Here is an 18,821-nt window from a genome sequence, read left to right on the forward strand (position 1 = left end):
GGTGCCATTGGTGCGTCAAGGTTTAGACCTGAGAGGAAGAAGTGTCTGTTATTACATTCTCTGGGGTTTGAAGGTAGATCAATTTTCAAGCACTTATTCTCTGGGGTTTGAAGGTAGATCAATTTTCAAGCACTTACCTGATCTACCTGATGGTGGTGAGATATTGGACGAGTATCTGTGTGCCGTAGCTAAACTTAAGACATGCTTTGATAAGCAACCCAATGTGATTGTTTTTAGGCACAAGTTCTTTAAGAGAAAACAATCTGATAGTGAGGACGTTGATGATTACATCTCTGTTCTCAGAAAACTTGCGTCTGTATGTTTGTTTGAGAATTTTACAGAACAGTTAATTTGTGATCAATTTGTTGGGAACTGTAAGGATAGACATATCAGACAAAAGTTACTATCTATGGATAACCCTCCACTCGATGAGACAATTAAAGTAGCCAAAAGCATTGAGACGTCCAATATATCTCTCAAGGAGTTAGAAGATAAACCAGCTGATTCCAATTCTATTACTTATGTGGGTCCATCCAAGAAGTCTAAAACTCTGTTTGTTAAGAAAGGTGGGTCTTTTTCAAAAAAGAAGTCCGATAACCCCATACCTTCTAATATCTGTTTACGTTGTGGCAGCTCTCCTCACACTAAGGGTTTCAAATGTCCTGCTTTCAATGTCTCATGTAATTTCTGCAAGAAAACAGGTCATTTCGCTACAGTTTGTTTAAAAAAGAAATTCGCAAAAAAATCTGTGGCCTGTGTCTTGGAGTCCGATGACTGTGATTCTAAAGATGAGATCGTTTCTGTTGTCCGGGACCGCAGTCATTCGGATGAGTCCCACATTCCACTCACTGGGGATCCCTCTACATGTGTTGATCCTATTGTTGAGATCAGAGTCGGTGATAAAATAATCAACTTATTAGTTGACTCTGGAGCCAGGATCACTATGATAACTCAAAAATTGTTCCAAGAGACATGGGGAGAGGGAGATCTGTTTCCCCCTGATCGATCACCAGTCTCCTATGAAGGACGAAGGATTGATCTACTGGGTTTCATTGAGGACTTTCTGGTATTCAAAGGCAGGAAGATCAGGGGGAAGATCTATGTGGCTGCTAAAGGACTTAATATCCTAGGGTGGTTTCACCAGGGGTTGTTTGGGATGCAATTGAGACCGGGAACAAAGGAACAAGTTATGCTCATCACTTGCAATGAAGCAAACACAAGGTGGATCAATGAGTTTCCCACTGTTTTCAGTAATGAGTTGGGAAAGATCTCAGGTTTCAAGCACAAAATTATTGTTAAAAAGGGTGCCACTCCTGTTAAACACAAGCTCAGGAGTGTCCCGTTTAGTGTCAGGGAGGATCTTGATAAGGAACTTACTTCTTTATGTGAGAAGGGGGTCATTGAACCCACTGACTCTTCACTCTGGTTATCTCCCTTAGTGGTTGCCCGCAAACGGGATGGTAAACTTAGAGTGTGTGTGGATCTCAGGTCTCTCAATAAGGAGATCTGGGTGGATTCACACCCTCTGCCCAAAATAACTGATTTGTTCTCGTGTATCAAAGGCGTAAGAGTTTTTTCTAAGCTTGACTTGGCTAGCGCCTATCATCAAATAGAGCTTCATCCGGAATCGTGCTCCTTGACTGCTTTTGTCTCCCCTCTTGGTACGTTCTGTTATAAAAGGAAGCCTTTTGGGCTAGCCTCCGCGGCATCAGTTTTTCAGAGGGTTATGCAGAACATGTTGACGGGTGTCAAGGGAGTTCTAGTGTTCCAGGATGATGTCCTTATTTACGCCAAGAATAATGAGATTCATTATGATATCATCAGGAGAGTGCTTGAGATTTTCAAAAAACATGGTGTGGTGCTGAAGATTGAGAAGTGTAAGTTTGCATGTGATGAGATTGAGTACCTAGGTCATCTTTTATCTAAGGATGGCATCAAGCCCAGACAAGGTCTTATTGATGCTATAATGGAAGCCCCTGTACCCAGTGACAAAACAGGAGTCAAGTCTTTATTGGGGCTGTTGGAATACTATTCCAGATTTGTGTACAATTATGCGTCCATGGTTAGACCCATCAGTAATCTCCTTAAAAGCTCTTCAAACATTTTAGGGTCGTCTGATTGTGACTGTGCTTTCAGAGAGATTAAAAAGGCTCTTAAGGAGAGCAATGCACTGACGCCTTTTGACCCAGCACTACCTTGCTTTATTACGGTGGATGCGTGTAAAAGTGGTTTCGGTGCCATTCTCACGAAAAGCCTTTTGACCGAGAGTGTATAGTTGCATTTGCTTCTAGAGTGTTGAGAGGTGCTGAAGAACATTATTCCGTGATCGAAAAGGAATTACTAGCTTGTTTGTGGACTATTGACAAGTTTCGCCCATATGTTTGGGGGTCATTTCAATTTGGTTACCGATCACAAACCTCTTGTGTCTATATTATCGTCTAGTCCTAGTAAATGTTGTACCCCAAGAATTACTAGGATGGTTAGCACAATATTACAGTATCAGTTTGACATTAGTCACATAGCTGGAGGTAAAAATGTTAGAGCTGATTATTTGTCACGCTTTCCTCAATCTTCTGATCTGAGTGAAGGCACTGGATTTCAAGAGCTGTGTGATGAGGATGAAGAAGATTGTTTTGTGGCCTCTGTTGACATTCCTGTTTTGGTGGTTGGGTCTGAGGAGGATTGGAGATTGGCTTTTTCAGAAGACAAGGTTCTTCAAGATGTGTGTATGTTCGTAATGAATGGATTGCCGAATGAGAAAGCTCTTTCTTCTGAGCTCCAGCCTTATTGGAAGGTCGAGTCTGAGATTTTTTTAAAGGATGGTTTACTGTTGAGGTGTGACAAGTTGATTCCTCCACATTCTCTCAGGTCAGTCATTGTCAAGGAATCTCATGATGGACATCTGGGTATTTCGCTTACCATACGACGGGGTCGAGAGAATTTTTGGTGGCCTAGTATGGATATTGAAATCAAGACTTCTGTTGAAAATTGTCTTTTGTGTTCTTCTTCTGATAAGACACTTAAAGCCAATACGCCTCCTTTATCTCCTGTTCAGTGTCCGGCCGGACCATGAATTAAAGTAGGTGTGGATATAATGGGTCCATACGAGGTTTTACCTCAAAACTTGAGATTTGTTATTGTTATGATAGATTATGCTTCCAAGTGGCCTGAGGTTAAAGTGGTTAGAGAGGCTTGTGCTGCTAGTGTTATTAAGTTTATGAAGGAGGTGTTTTTGAGGGAAGATTTTCCCCATTTTTTAGTTTCGGACAATGGAAGCCAATTTGTGTGTAATAAATGTCAAAGTTTTCTTAAGCCATGTGGCATTAAACACCTCAGGAGTTCTCTATATTATCCACAGGGAAATGGCCTGGTGGAAAGAATGAACAGAGTTGTGGGAGAGCCCATACAGTTGGCTGTCAAAGGAAGGCATGATGTGCTATCTTCGCTAGATAGTATGTTGTGGTTTTACAGAACCACTCCTCATTCCAGCACTAAATTCTTTCCTTTTGAGGTTTTTCAGAGGGAGGAAAGCCAACACCAGTTTTTGTCCTGGTTGAATGAACAAATGGTTTGACTCTTTGAGTGATGTTGAAGCTATGATGGACAGTGTTAAATCTAATGTGGAGGTCATGCAAGATAAAGAATAGGAGTGGTTTGACTAGAAGAAGAACGTCAAAGTTGTTTAGTTGTGTGTTGGTGATTTTGTAAGAATCAAAAAACCTGTGCATAACAAGAAAGGAAGTGGTAGGTTTAGTGATCCTGTTAAGGTGATCAAAATCGGTAACAATTCCATTCAAGTAGTAGGTGGTAATTGGTGGAATGTGTCAAAGGTTGTTAAAATCAAATCCTCTTCTGAAGAGGGTTCCAGTGGTAATGTTTTTGAGTGTGCTGATGGTGGTGTTTCACATCAGTCTACCTCCCTTATACAGAATAGGAGAAGCTCAAGAGTCAGGGCTGTTCCACATAGGTTTAGGGATTAATAGTTTTAGTTTCATTTAAGTTTAGTAATTTGTTTATCACTATTCTCTCTCCTTGTTTTGTAGTTTTTCTGTGTACTGTCTCTTTGTGTGTTTCCTTTTGTTTCATGGTTTAAGAAAGGGAGGTATGTTATATTCTAGGTTTGCTGTTTTAGTTATGTTAAAGCTCTATGCATGTTAAGCTATACTTCTGGAGATTTCATGTTGAGCTTATGTCAATGGGTCTGTGATGTCACTGCTGCTGGAATGTTATGATTTCAATGTTGTGTGGTTAACTGGGACTCATGAAGACTGCTGGCAGATGATGAGCTGTGTAGATCAAGATCTCACCATTAAACTCATTTGAAACTTCACTGGTATCCAGAAATTTTTGAGTTTACAACAATATACTAGGTGCAGAAACTGAAGAAAATGCCTCTTTATAATGGTTGTGGCACCTGGAATACTTGATATAACTTAAATCAGGCCTCAATTTCCATTCTCATCAAAACAGAGAACATCCTTTGCCCTTTAGGTCCCTCCTTGGAGAATAATCACACTTTCTGTTTCTTCAAGAGAGAATACTGAAACCATAGATTTCAAACTTAAAGGAAGTTGCCTTCAATTATCAAAAACCTAGTTGAAATGTCGACAGAAACAAGATAGACAACACGTGGTTAAGGCAGGTAAAATGAAGTAGCGAGTCTACAAAGATCCCAGACACTGCCAACCCCTGCCCAAGAGACTGACCACAAAAGCACATACCAGGTACCCTTGGGTGATGATAAATATACAGTGACCCACTTGGGGTAGGTTTAACTCATCTCAAGGACCATATTATATATTGTCTAAGAAATAGAGACAACAGAAGGTTAAAAAGGTAATTTGCATTTAACATGTAAAATGCAAATCAGAGCCAACAAAGTCTACTTGTTGAGTAAGAAGCAGAGTTCAAACATAGCCGCTTGTGACAGATCCCTGCAAATAGGAATCACATAGTCCCATACAACACAGTGTCTGTCAGCAGCAAATAGTCACAACCCGGAATGCTTACCTGGGTATCATTCAAGTTGTAGAGTTGAACAATGTGAGCACTGAAATAGGTCGTCTTACCTCTTGGGCCTCTGAAGCAGCCGCTGATCATCAGGTTTTCCAGAACAATCATTAGTGCATTTCTCTTTGACATCAGGTGGTGTTTTCCCACTGTCCATAAAGAAAATTAAATTAAAGGGATGAGAGGAAACGGTTTCACACAGATGAAAGGACAATGGTACTCATACTGTAATTATCTCTCTCTTTATTATACAGTTAATAAAAACCGTAATGTACAAACAGAACAATGCATGTTAGATTAAAATTTTAAAATATATAAAAACATGATCAGGTTCTTAATGTTGGGCGTTTATGCAGTGCAATTAAAATGGTATTGACGAACTTCCCAGCTCTTGCTAGTACTTGGGCTGGATTATTACTAAAACACAAAGTCGATGCTTCGCTACTGTGTCTCAGTGATTGTTCCCGAAAGACGGGAATCAGTAGGCGACGTCGATCAGAGGCAAAGAATGGGCAACAGCAAAGCAGGTGGAGCCAGGACTCATGTTTATAGTTACAAAACCTGCAAGAGGGCTGCTCGTTCCACCAGGCCCACTGGGGGTTAAAGTCAAAGATTGGTAGAGCTAGCAGCCTCATGTATAGTATTTTGTTGCGAGTCTGAGGGTTGAGGGAGTAGTTGAAGTATCTTTGTGGTTTTCCCTTGATGTATGATTCGTTCAAGGCAGTAAAGAGTTCGTTTTTAGATAGCCCGGCAACGTCGGTTTGAAATGAAATTGAGATGATTTGTTTTGTTAATGTTTTTTTCCATGTTAGCAGGGGAATAGTTGGGTTAGTAAGAGAGGTTGGTTCGATCTTTAGTGTAGAGATAGCGAGGTGCAACTGTTTGTGCCAAGGGGAGTGATCGTCTTTAAACGCAGCTTGTAGTTGCTCTTTCAAAGATTGTCCTGGTGCTCGTAAGGTGTGTATATAGTATTTGATTAGGTCGCCCAGGCAATAGAGGTTTGCACGTGTCAGGCCCAGCTCGAGTCTCATCCTCGACCTCCTCACATGCTGCGGAACGGAAAAGATTTTCTTGTAAGCTTTTATTTGTATATTTTCCAGAAATGCGTCCATTTTCCCGGGAAAGGCTAAGTGGCCGTAGGTCACTGCAGGTAATAGTTTGGCCCGCAGCACCCTTAGGATTGGTTCGGCTGAGGGACTGTGCAAATGGCGATTCAGGCGCCTAAGGCTATGGATGATCCTCATACCCTTGGACCTTAAGTGTCCGAGGTGTGCGGCTTGGTTTGCCCTGGCATTGAACCAAACTCCTAGGTAGTTGTAGCTGGTGCAAGTCGTTATTTGTGTTCCCCCTGCTCTCCAAATAAGATTTTTCTTTTTGTAGCTCCCAAAGATCAAAATTTTGGTTTTTGATTCATTCATCACAAGATGGTTCTTTATATTATATTTGTTGAGAGCAGTGAGCGATCTTTGCAATCCTGTTTTCGTGTGGTCCATGATGATGATGTCATCGGCATATTGCATTGTCTGTAGGCGAAGCCCGCCCAGTTTTGGGGCAGCCAAGGCTGCGTCAGCCAGTTCCTTTGGTACTGTAATTATCTGTTTGTAGCATGTAGTGTTGTAGCTTCACATTCCCTGCATACCCCTGCCATTCACTACTGGGCGCAATTAGACTCCAAAATGTTTTTCTTCCAAGAAGCCTCAGGTCTTGCAACAGGACAACTTTACTGCAGACCGTTTTTTTGCAACAGGACGACTTTACTGCAGACCGGTTTTCCTCAGCTGGTGAGTACTGCAGAATGAAGTTTAGTGAAGCATGAGAACATTTGTGGCGGGTGTTGTGATCACTGATCACTTTTAAGTAGGAGGGAGGGCGCATGTGAATCTACAGCACCATAGGACACTGTAGGTAGGTAGGATCCTTCTGGCATAGTCACCCCCAACTTTTGCCTGGTGTCAGTGTGTTTTTGACTAGTCTGACAGGGATCTTGCAATCAGGACCCCAGTTACTATGCTTTCTCCCTAAATCTGACTATGAAAAGTACTTTGGTCCCTTCTGGTGTACCCTTATAAGTCCCTAGTATATGGTACTAAGGTACCCAGGGCATAGGTACACCAGGGGTCTCCCATGGGCTGCAGCGTGCATTATGCCACCCATGAGAGACCACTCAAACTGTGACTACAGGCCTGCCATTGCAGCCTGTGTGAGCTGGTGCTACCACCACTCACAACATATATGTTTCCTTATATCTGAGGTCACTGCACTTAAAAACTATAAGTCACCCCTAAGGTAGGCCTTTCAATCCTGTAGGCAGGGTGCTTGGTTCTAAGTGTGAGGGTGCCCTGCACGAGCAGGACACCCCCTACAAACCCAGGAGTCGATTCTCCCGTCTTTGTAAGTGTGGTCAGCCATTTTATACTTATGGTGGATATCAAGTCAAATACGAGATGTCTAACTATATATTGGCTGCACCTAAACCGGCCATGTTTGGTATCAAACATGTTGGAATTCTACCCAACACCGATTACAGTGTTGGATGTAGGATCCCATGTACTGGGGGCTCCCTGTATCCCCGGTACCAGCCTTTCAGGGTCTAACAGCAAGCTAGTGCTGCTGCTGAACACAGACATGAGTCGGCCCTCCTGCTGCTGAGCCAGGCTCGAGCAGGGGTAGGCAGGACTATAGATTTCCTGTCCCAGACAGGACCTAGTGTATTAGGCTGGGGTGGGAGCACTTGCCAGTGCCACCAGAGAGCTTTTAAGGGCACATTTGGTGCCCTCCTTGCATACTCCAGCTGGAACCAGTTCAGGGAGCTGTCGGCTCCCCCTCTGGTGCAAAACTGGACAAAGGAGTATCTTTCCCTCTGTCTATCCCCTTCCCCAGGGAGGTATTCCTGAATCGTCCCAGCCCTTTCCTCAGGGTACTTACCTGTGATTGGATCTTCAAATTCCACATGGGACAAGATTCAGATTCGAAACCACTTCATCTTCAACCATTTGGACACTTTGTACTTCATTGGACTTCACTTTGAGATCTGAGACTGCATCCGGAAGACTCCTGAATCTCTTCTTCATCGTCTGTGCCTCTTCTTCTTCCAGGTTCTTCTCCAGGCCACTGGGCATCCAAGACACCTAAAGGAATGTCCCTTGGAGTGAAGGAGTCACTCCCCTGCATCTGCAGACACTGTAACAAAGCTGACCGGTCTGCTGCTCCTGAGATCCCACGGACTACGAAAGGTTCAGCAACACAGGTGGTGGTTCAATCAATCAATCACTTGCAGAGCACACTACTCACCCGTGAGGGTCCCAAGGCGCGGGGGGTGAGGGGGGAGGACTGCTACTGCTCGTTGAATTCTTTTCTGGAGTTTGGCTGTGGTTCCCGCGTAGAGGGTGTTGCCGTAGGCCAGCCTGCTGGTGACGTGGGCCTGGGTGACTGTCCTTCTGGTTCCTGTGGGGATCCATCTGTAGATCTTGCGAAGCATGCAGAGGGTGTTGAAGCAGGAGGAGGAGACGGCTTTGACTTGCTGGGTCATTGACAGTGATGAGTCCAGGATGAACCCCAGGTTGCAAGCGTGGTCGGTGGGTGTTGGCGCAGCTCCCAGCGAGGTCGGCCACCAGGAGTCATCTCAGGCAGAGGGGTGGGGCCGAGGATGAGGACCTCCATCTTGTCTGAGTTCAGTTTCAGGTGAATGTTCTTCATCCATTCTGCGACGACCTCCATTCCTTCTTGGAAGTTGGTTTTGGCAGTGGCGGGGTCCTTGGTGAGGGAGAGGATCAGCTGGGTGTCGTCGGCATATGAGATTATGTTGGCGAGCGGTGCAATGTAGACGTTGAAATGGTCGGGCTGAGGGATGATCCCTGGGGTATGCAGCAGGTGATCTTGGTGGCTATGGACCAGAATGGAGGGAGGCAAACTCGCTGGGTTCTGTCGATGAGGAAGGAGGTGATCCAGTCCAGGGCTTTGTCGCGGATCCCTGCGTTGTGGAGGCGTGTGCGTAGGGTGTGGTGGCAGACGGTGTCAAAGGCGGCGGAGAGATCTAGGAGGATTAGGGCCGCAGTTTCGCTATTGTCCAGCAGGGTCCTGATGTCGTCTTTGGCAGCGATGAGGGCGGTTTCGGTGCTGTGATTGCTGCAAAATCCGGGTTGGGACTAGTCCAGGGTGTTGTTCTTTTTGAGGAAGTGGGTCAGTTGTCTGTTGACGATCTTCTCAATTACTTTCGCCAGGAACGAGAGCAGGGAGATGGGTCGGAAGTTCTTGAGGTCATTTGGGTCCGACTTGGGTTTCTTGAGTAGGGAGTTGATCTCGGAGTGTTTCCAGCTCTCCGGGAAGGTGGCGGTCTCGAAGGAGCTGTTGAGGATCTTCCTGAGTGGGGGTGCCATGATGGAGATTCCTTTGTTTAAGATGTGGTGAGGGCAGGGGTCTGACTGTGAGCCGGAGCGGATGGTGTTCATGGTTTTGATGGTGTCTTTGTCATTGACGTGGTTCCAGGAGAGTAGGAGGCCGGTATGGTTGGGGGGCAGTGGGTCTGGAATGTCGGCGGCTGTCGGGGACGTCCGAGTGTTGAAACTGTTGTGGATGTCTCTAATCTTGTGGTGGAAGAAGGTGGCAAGAGAGTTGCATAGGTCTTGTGACAGTGGGATTTCGTTAGTGCTGGATCTAGGGTTGGCGAGTTCCTTCACGATGTTGAAGAGCTCTTTGCTGTTGCGTGTTGTCATCGATCCGTTCCTTGAAGGAGGTCCTATTAGCGGTTCGAATGAGTTGGTGGTGTCTGCGGCTGGCGTTCTTGAGGGCCGTGTGGTTGTCTGGTGTCTGTTCGTGGCGCCACTTCTTCTCAAGTCTTCGGCAGGTCTGTTTGGATGCCTGGAGGTCGTTGGTGAACAATATGACCCTTTTGTCGGTGCGTCTGTTTGAGGGTTTCGTGATCGGGCGAGGGTGTTGCCACAGTCATTGAGCCATTGCCAGAGGTTACGGGCGTGTCCGTGTGTTTGGTTGGTGGGTCTCGGGCGAGGGTGGTGATTAGCTGGTCTTCGGTGACCTTGGTCCAGCTGCGATGGGGGACTCGTTGCGGTGTTTAGGGATAAGGGGATGCATTGGTGATCAGTCCAGTGGAGTTCGGTGGTGTGGCTGAAGATGACGTGCCTGCTGGCGGAAAAGATGGGGTCGAGCGTGTGTCTGGCGGAGTGGGTGGGTGTCGTGATGAGCAGTTTGAGTCCTTGGTTGGCGAGGTTAGCGACCAGAGTGGTGGAGTTGCTGTCGTTGGCGTTCTCAAGGTGTAAATTCAGGTCTCCAAGGAGGATGTAGTCGGTGGAGGCCAAGACGTGCAAGCTGATTATGTCGGTGATAGTGTCACTGAACTGTGGTCAGGGTCTGGGGGGTCTGCAAACGAGGGTTCCTCGGAGGGTGGTGTTGGGATCGATGTGGAACTGGAAGTGCAGGTGTTCGGCGGTGCTGAGTGTGTCTTCGGTGCTGGTCGAGATTCTGAGGATATTCTAGTGGCTGATGGCGATTCCTCCTCCTGCTCTGTTGGTGCATTCCCTGCGGGTGTTCTTGTAGCCATCCGGGATGGTAATGGCAACGTCAGATCCTGAGGAGGGGTTCAGCCAGGTTTCCGTCGGGAAGGCGACGTCCAGGAAAGATGAGTCGAGGAGGTCCCAGAGTTCGATGGCGTGTTTGTGGGCTGAGCGGGTGTTGAGTAGTATGCATCTGAGGTGGTTGTGGCCTGCCCTGGTGGGAGGGTCAGGTCGTGCTGGTCAACGCTGTCTGGTGAAGCTGCAGTTTCGGCAGGTGAAGGGTCCGTGGGTGCGCTTCGGGGTGGCCTGGAAGCAGGTAGATGAACGGCCGGCGGAGGAGGTTGGCGTCGTAGCGGCGTCGGTTGTCATGGCGCTCGCGGAGGCCAGGGTTTCTGGCGATGGGTACGAACGGGCTCGGACAGGCTTGCCTTAGACGCACTCACTGCGCACACCCGCTGGGCGTGTCCGCTGCACAGCAGCAGGCATTAAGAAGGGGAGGTGGGAGGGAGGAGCAGCTGGGAGGTGGGTGCGGGGATCGAATAAGCGAGTGGGGAGGTGGGCCCGCAGGGGACGCAGCGGCAGAAAGGGGGAGGCAGAAGTGCTAACCCAATAGCAAAAAGCAGTAGTCAGTAAAGCAAAGCAAATAAGGCAATAGAAGTGAGTGATAGTGAAGTGAAAAGTGGGAATTAAAGCAAGTCAATAAGCAAATAAGGCAATATAAGTGAATAACAGAGAAGCAAGAAGTGGGAAGTGGGAAAAACGGCAGACAGGTGGGTAGGCGGGACACGGAGGCAGGGGCCCGGCGCAGACTCACAGAGCAGAACATGGGTGCAGTCCGGTGGAGCTGTGCGGCGTGGGGAGACACCTGCCTGGAGCAGGGTCAGGGTCAATAATCTGCAACTCCCTCGAAGCCTGCCCTGTCTTCATAGCAAATTTGAAGTAAGTATCCCTCGTTAGAACCGCAGGAGCAGTACCCCTGTGCACTGCATCAGCTTGCCGTTGCCAAGGCTTGTTGACTCTTCTCTAGAGATCTTCGGGCTCCAAGAAGATCCAGCCTCTCCTGCTTTAACGATCTTCGTCATCACGGCATCCTCTGCACTGAGGGCCTGCATTCTTGGTGAGCTGCTCAAGGTCCTCTTGAGACTCCTGTGCCTTTGGCCTGTGGGTCCTCTTGAGGGACTTATTTGGCTCAAGTGGGCTTCCCTACTTGCTCGGGCCTGCTCTGACTCTCCTGCACTTTGTGAGTCCCTTGGACCTTGCTGGTCCCGACAATGCACCTTCTCCGCTTTCTACGTATGTTGCTGCTGCCAAGGCTTGTTGGTGCTCCCGCCGGACATCGACCCCCTAGCTCTCGACTTCCAAGGTAGGACAGCTCATGAACAGCTCCTTGTCTCCACAGCTGCAGCAACAAGGTCACAGTCAACTCTTCTGCATCTTTGTTTATCTGTGGTCATTGGTCTTCGTGCCTCCTGGTCACTTCAGAGTGGCATAGACTCTGCCCCCTCTGCTTGCAGGTACCCCTCTACAAAAATCCACCCTTGGATTCCACCGGACACTTCCACCTTCTTCGCCAGCAGTATCTTCACTGAAGTCCTCCATTGTGGTACACGGCGGTTTCCCACATCGCTTGACACCTATGCACCTGGCATCCCTGGTGTAGGTATCCTGGTTCCTTGGATATCCACGGGTGGGATGACACTCCATGCTTCCATAAGGTTTCTTAAGAGTCCTCGGGGAAGGGTCCTTCTTCTTTAAAACTGCAACAGCAACTTCCCCATTGACTTGTGTTGAGCATGCGGTCATGTTTCCACTCTGCACACAGCTTCAGTGGGGTTCCTGGGTACTTACCTTGAGTCGTTCCTTGCGTCGCAGGCACTTTTAAGTCTTCTGGGTCCAGTCTCGACTTCGGTCGTGGTTCGCATTCCACTTTATTAGTATATGCTTTGGTCTCCTCCTGGAGACCACTGTGTATTTGTGATACCTGTTGAAGTATTGTGTGTATTGTGAATATATCTCTGGGTAGTAAATATTACATTGTGTTAGTCAGTGCTTATAATAAATACATATTTTTAAAACTACACTGTGTGATTCTTTTGAACTTAACCTACACTATATGATTAGTATTGGTAAAACAAGCTTTTTTAAACTCCTTCTGGACTAAGTCTGAAGGCTGCTCCCCACAGCTACCACTTAGAGAGCTTTCTATGGTTGTCTAAGACCACTAAAATCACCATAAGGGCTGCCTGGATTAGTGCAAGTTGCTTCACTTAAATAAGTGTGCACCAAATACTAAGCCAGCCTCCAACAGATACAAACAGATGGTTACAGGGTGAGTAACACTTTCTGTATGTTACATTCTGCTGAAGATCACATGCTCTGCTTACAATGAAAAGCAGCAGTCCCCCTTTAAGCGATAACCAGAGAGTAGATGAGGCAGATGCTAGGAATATAGTTTACAACACAGTTTGGCATACCAAAGCCCTTTGCAGTGCTTGAATATCCACACACTAGCACTTACTCAATGTTTGTGCAGTTGTGGGCGTGGCTTGCGCGCCGCTGAAGCATGGCGTGTCGCGCTTGAGCTCCAAGGCGATTGAGGCCCGTTGGAGTTTACCATCAGCTCTCTGACTGCCCCTTTTCAACGAGACAGCTTTTCTATGCGGCGGAATATGCAGGGAGACGCTTGACTGCATTTTCGGCGATTTCCGACGACAGCTGGTGTCTTTCCCGTCAAGCTGCTGTGACGCTCGGTTTCCTCACGGGCGGCCGCCATTTTCCCGCCTATGACGGTGACCGGCATTTCTCTTCAGAGGCGCCGCATTGGATACATTCTTGCCGGTTATGCTGGATATCCATGTCACTTGACCTACAGCGCCTGCAGTTGGTAACTTTTTTCTTTTTTCTTCTCTTAGTGCTGCTTGGCTGTATATTATGTTGCCCACGCTCTGATTACCTCAGTGCAGATCTCTGATGTTGGCGCTGCTTTTTTCTCACGATGTCTTTGCTTTGACCTCTTGATTTATATGAGGCTCTGCTATACAATATTGTGCCCACATTCCATATAAGTCCGCTGCTGTCATTTATTTGGCGCTCACTACGCTCAGTGTGCTTTATTTCTTTATTTTTTGGTGTGGACTCCGCAGTTTCTGTCCTCTCCTTTTCCTCAAGTGGCTGTGTACTTTTTTTTGGGGACTGTTACTTCATGGCTGCAAATATGGGCCGTTCCTCAACTACTAAAGACTCAAAAGATGCTGGCACCTCGCTTAAAAGACTTAAGCCACTGTCTCCTACGCCTGAGTCCGCTCAGTCAGACATCAACTCTACTCTTGACACAATATTAACGGGCCTTAATGAAGTGCATGATATTGCGCAGTCAACAAAGACTAATACGGATTTACTGCAAGTGGAGGTGTCCGCTATTAGGACTGATTTCAAAGCCCTTTCTCTTCGTGTGTCGGCCACGGAGTCACGTATCAGTGGCGCAGAGGATAATATGCAGAAGCAATCCAGGTCTCTCACCCATTTAGAGCGTTCAATGGCGGCATTGCGAAAAGATCTCACTGAGCAGGAGGACCGTAATCGTAGATCTAATCTACGCATTTTTGGTCTGCCGGAGGATGCAGAGAAATCCTCTTCGTCTATGATTGATTTCCTCTATCATTGGATTCCTGACACTCTACAAATCTCATTCCAAAGAGATTTTGAAATAGAAAGAGCACATCGTGTTCCAACTTTTCGTTCTCAATCTGCAACCCAGCCAAGAGCAATAATTTTTAAGCCACTGCGTCATCAGCATACAGAACAAATTCTTACTCATATGCGGAAGGCTAAAAATGTCATTTGGGAAGGACATCGAATTTCAATCTCTCAGGACTTTGCCAGAGATACCGTCATAAGGAGGAAGGGCTTCCTTAATCTTCGGAAACGTCTTTCTGAGATGAACATTTCCTTTTCCTTTTCTGGTCCCTCGAAATTCCGCATTACTTACAAGGGACGTTCCAGAATTTTCGATGAGCCGGCTGATCTAGCTGCCTTCCTGGATAACCAGATGGAGATACAGATGGAGATTCAAAGGGCGACTTCGCTGGATCCTGGTGCCTCGGGCACTTGAAATGTCTCCTTCTGTCTCCTTTGTGGTGCCTTTCTGTATACCTATGTTTCCCCTTATCTCTTCTGCTGCTCGTTTCTTGACATCATCGATTTCTAACTCCGTTACTGGACTTTTTCCGTTCTGCTTCATGTGTGCACTGTCCTCTCTTTGTTTCCCTTCTAATTAGTTTATCCTTTTAGATTTATATAGTGCTTTTCTTTCTTACTATTGTTGGGATTTACTTTTTTACTTTTATATCTCTGTGTTCTATTTTACTACTTTCCTTAGTATATCTTCTTTCTGTATTCTCTACCTATTTCAGAGTTATGTTGTTTAATCTAGTATGTCGTTACCATTTTTCTTCTTTGTATTCTTTCCTACTGTGTATATATTGATTCCGTATTAGTCGGTCACTATTTACGTTTTATTATCTTGTGTTCAGCTCTAGTGGGTATATATTATATTTCTATCTTTATCTCAGGATAGTTTCATTGTTTGATGATTGCCTATTTATAACAGTTGCCTTCCTCTATTTTGTATCACCTGTCCTTTTTTTCTTTTTTCTTTCCGCTTTCTATTCTCATATCCTCTTCCCTTCTATTATTCTATTTTTGATCTGTCCGTGCATTTTCAATTTCAATTACATATAGTATGTTTTATGCAGTTAAGGATTGTTAATTAATTGAATGTTTCTTAGGATTTACATAGTTATCTTCATGAGACTATGTCTTTCTTTTTTTTTCTTCTACTATACTGCTTTTTTAAGTATCAGTTTGACTAGTATTAATAACTATCATATGTATGACACATCATATTAGTTTAATGACTAAGTTTGACTTTACAGATTTGCATGTTGGATTTTTCTTTTTTATACTATTATGCTGATATTAGTTTATATTTTGATTGTTCCCATTTCCTACTTCAATCTCATCAGCTAGGTAACCTATTGGGGCTGTTGTTATCAATCATTATTCCTCCTTGTACGGTCCCCTTTCTCGCCTTTCCACGTTCTCCCTAGTATGAATTTGGTCTTTTTCAGGCCTCCCCTGATGTTTCTTTTCTCTCTTCTCTTTTCTTCTTTTCGGTCTTTTTTCTTCTTTCGGATTTCCCACATGGATTCTCCCTCTTCGTTCTTTATGATTGGTGTTTGGTTGCTTGTGTTTGTGCGGTTGGTTGTCTATCTTTCAAATATGGTGTCTTTTCTCGATTTTTATGTATTTCCATGCCGGGTTTGAATATATTATCCCTTAATGTTAAGGGTTTAAATCATCCGGTGAAGAGGTCAAAAGTCTTAGATTATTGTAAATCTCTTTCTTCAGACCTGATCCTTTTTCAAGAGACCAAGGTCTCTACCAGAGAGGCTTTATTTCTGAAGAAAGAATGGGTTTCTGATGTTTGCTGTTCTGATGCCTCTGGGAAACGAAATGGGGTCATTACATTAATTTCAAAGAATTCAGGTTTATCTATAATTTCTTCTGATCACGATTCTGAAGGTCGTTGGTTGTTATCTAAATTGTCTGATGGTAATAACGATCTTTATGTGATGAATATTTATGCCCCTAACAATGATGATCCGACCTTTATGGAAATCGATTACCAACAAATTACATGATACCCCGCATTCTGGGAATCTTATTGTTGGTGGTGATTTTAATTTACCAATGGATCCCATTTTGGATAGGAATTCAGCTTTTCAGTTTCGTCCTCCAAAATCCCATAAACAAATGACTAACATGTGTTCCCTCACTCATCTTCAAGATATATGGCGTCTGCACAACCCCACTGGTAGTGACTTTTCTTTCTTCTCTTCCCCTCACTCTTCCTTTTCTCGTATTGACTATCTACTTGTTCACTCTTCTCTTGTTTCGTCCTCCTCCTCTCCGCTTATTCATCCTATTCTGATTTCTGATCATGCTGCGATTACTTTTACATTGTTATCCTTTGCTCCTAAATCACGTGCTCGCTCCTGGAGATTAAATACAGAAGTTTTGCATGATGCTGCTCAGATTAATGAATTCTCTAGTGCAATAGAAACCTTTTTCCTTGAAAATGAAGGTTCAGTTTCTTCCCCAATTGTCCTCTGGGACTCGTTTAAATGCACTTTCCGTGGCCAGGTTATTAAATATATGTCTAAAAGGAATTCTGCTATTAACAAAGAGCTTACAGATTTATCAACTGAAATTAAACATCTGGAATCTACCTTTAGACAATCTAAGGATACATCCTGTTTACAGTTAATAAAACAATTAAAATACAAATATAAAACCATAGTTACCCAAAGAGCCCATATTGGAGTTCAGGCGCAGAAATCCAAGAGGTTATTGTTAAAGAATCGAGCTGGGAAGATTCTCGCAGCTACATTAAAATTTCAAGATTTCTCATTTAAGTCCTCTCAAATTTCTTCTATTACGGATCATTCTGGCTCTAAAAAATTTCAGACTGGGGAAATTCTCGAAGTTTTTCGCGACTTCTATAATAACTTATATACCCCTTCTAATCAAACCTCTTTTGAGCAATGTGAGAATTTTTTACAATCTGTTCCGGTTCAGACGGTTTCCGAGGATGATCGTACTCTTCTAAATAGCCCGATTTCCCCGGAGGAAATTATTGCAGCAATTAAAGCTACTCGTTCTGGTAAAGCCCCTGGCCCCGATGGTTACCCTATTTTGTTTTATAAAACCTTTATCTCTGCGCTTGTTCCCAAATTGCAATCTGTCTTTGATTCTTTTATTAAAGATGGGTCTGTTTCTGGTACTGCGGCTGATGCTACTATTGTAGTGATTCCAAAAGAAGGAAAAGATCATTCGGACCCTAAAAACTTCCGTCCTATTTCTCTTCTCAACATGGAGGCTAAGATTTTTGCCAAAATCCTGGCCAAAAGATTAGAATCCTTTATTCCTAAACTTGTCCATCCCTCTCAAACCGGTTTTGTAAAGGGTCGTCTTGCGCGCGATAATATACGCACTTTTTGTCATATTCTTGGATCAGCTAAACGGTCTCAACTCCCTGCCGCGGCCTTGGCCCTTGACGCTGAAAAGGCCTTTGACAAGGTCTCTTGGCCGTTTCTTCGTGCTGTCTTGTGTGCAAATAACCTTGGTGACTCCTTCATTAATATGGTAACGTCCCTATATTCTCAACCTAGAGCTAATATTAGAGTTAATGGTGCTACGTCGTCCTTTTTAAATTTTCGCCAGGGCACTAGACAAGGTTGTCCTTTATCTCCGCTTTTGTTTTTATTATCCATTGATCCTCTCCTCCGATTGATTGAGTTACACCCAGACATTAAAGGTTTTTCTTTTGGACCTCACTGTATTAAAACTGCTGCGTACGCAGATGATGTTCTTATTTTTTCAGATGATATTGCCTTGGCAATCCCTGCTATTTCAAATACCATTTCCCTCTTTTCAAAGGTTTCAGGTTATACCTTAAATAAAGATAAGACGGAGATGTTTCCTTTGAATGCCTATTGTTTCCCTTCACATATGGGCTCTGCGGGTTTTAAATGGCAGTCTACACATTTAAAATACTTAGGTATTTATTTTTGTTCTACCCTATATGCCACTACTGCCTATAATGAATCCCAGACCATTCTTAAAGTGCGTCGTCTTTTGGACACATGGTCCCTGAAACATATTTCCTGGTGGGTCGCCTTCAGACTCTTAAAATGATGATAACACCCATTATTAATTTTGTATCCTCCATGCTTCCGGTTAAGCTATCAGATTCCTTCTTTCACGAACTTGATGTTCTGACCTCTAAATTTTTGTGGAATGACAAACGTGCTAGAATTGCTTACAAATTCTTGCGCAAACCTTATGATATGGGAGGTTGCAATCTTCCTGATTGGGAAAAGTACCAAACTGCCATTTTGGCATCTCAAGGTGCTCTATGGTTCTCTTCTCCACCTATTCCTGTTCCCTCTTGGCTGTTAATAGAACAGGAATTAGCGTCTCCTTTGCCGACTGCCTCCTTTTGCACCACATCTTCCTTGCATATCCTGTTCTCTCGTTCTATAATTCTTGATATCATTGCTGCAGTCCGGAAAGTCGACAAGAAAGTGGCGATTCCTCTCCATAAATCTAGGTGGTCATCTATTTGGCGGAATTCTAAAATTAAACTCGATATTACTCCCATTCTCATGTCCTACTGGGCGGCTAAAGGGATTTCCCTTGTTAAACATCTTTATGGTGCTAATAATGAGCCATTACCCTTTT

The 18,821-nt window shown here is 44.7% G+C and overlaps 1 protein-coding gene across 2 annotated transcripts in view; it reads right to left on the bottom strand.

Annotated features, from left to right (window-relative positions):
• ATG16L2 (autophagy related 16 like 2) overlaps positions 1-18,821 on the bottom strand; it is a 586,089-nt gene that overhangs the window by 372,199 nt on the left and 195,069 nt on the right. For both annotated transcript variants that reach the window (XM_078658598.1, XM_078658597.1), the window contains exon 7: positions 5,070-5,159. In XM_078658598.1, coding sequence (XP_078514724.1) covers positions 5,070-5,159 — 90 coding nt within the window. The remainder of the gene's footprint in view (positions 1-5,069; positions 5,160-18,821) is intronic.

Source organism: Lissotriton helveticus, chromosome 8 (assembly GCF_964261635.1).
Source record: "Lissotriton helveticus chromosome 8, aLisHel1.1, whole genome shotgun sequence".
NCBI classification, from domain to species: domain Eukaryota; kingdom Metazoa; phylum Chordata; class Amphibia; order Caudata; family Salamandridae; genus Lissotriton; species Lissotriton helveticus.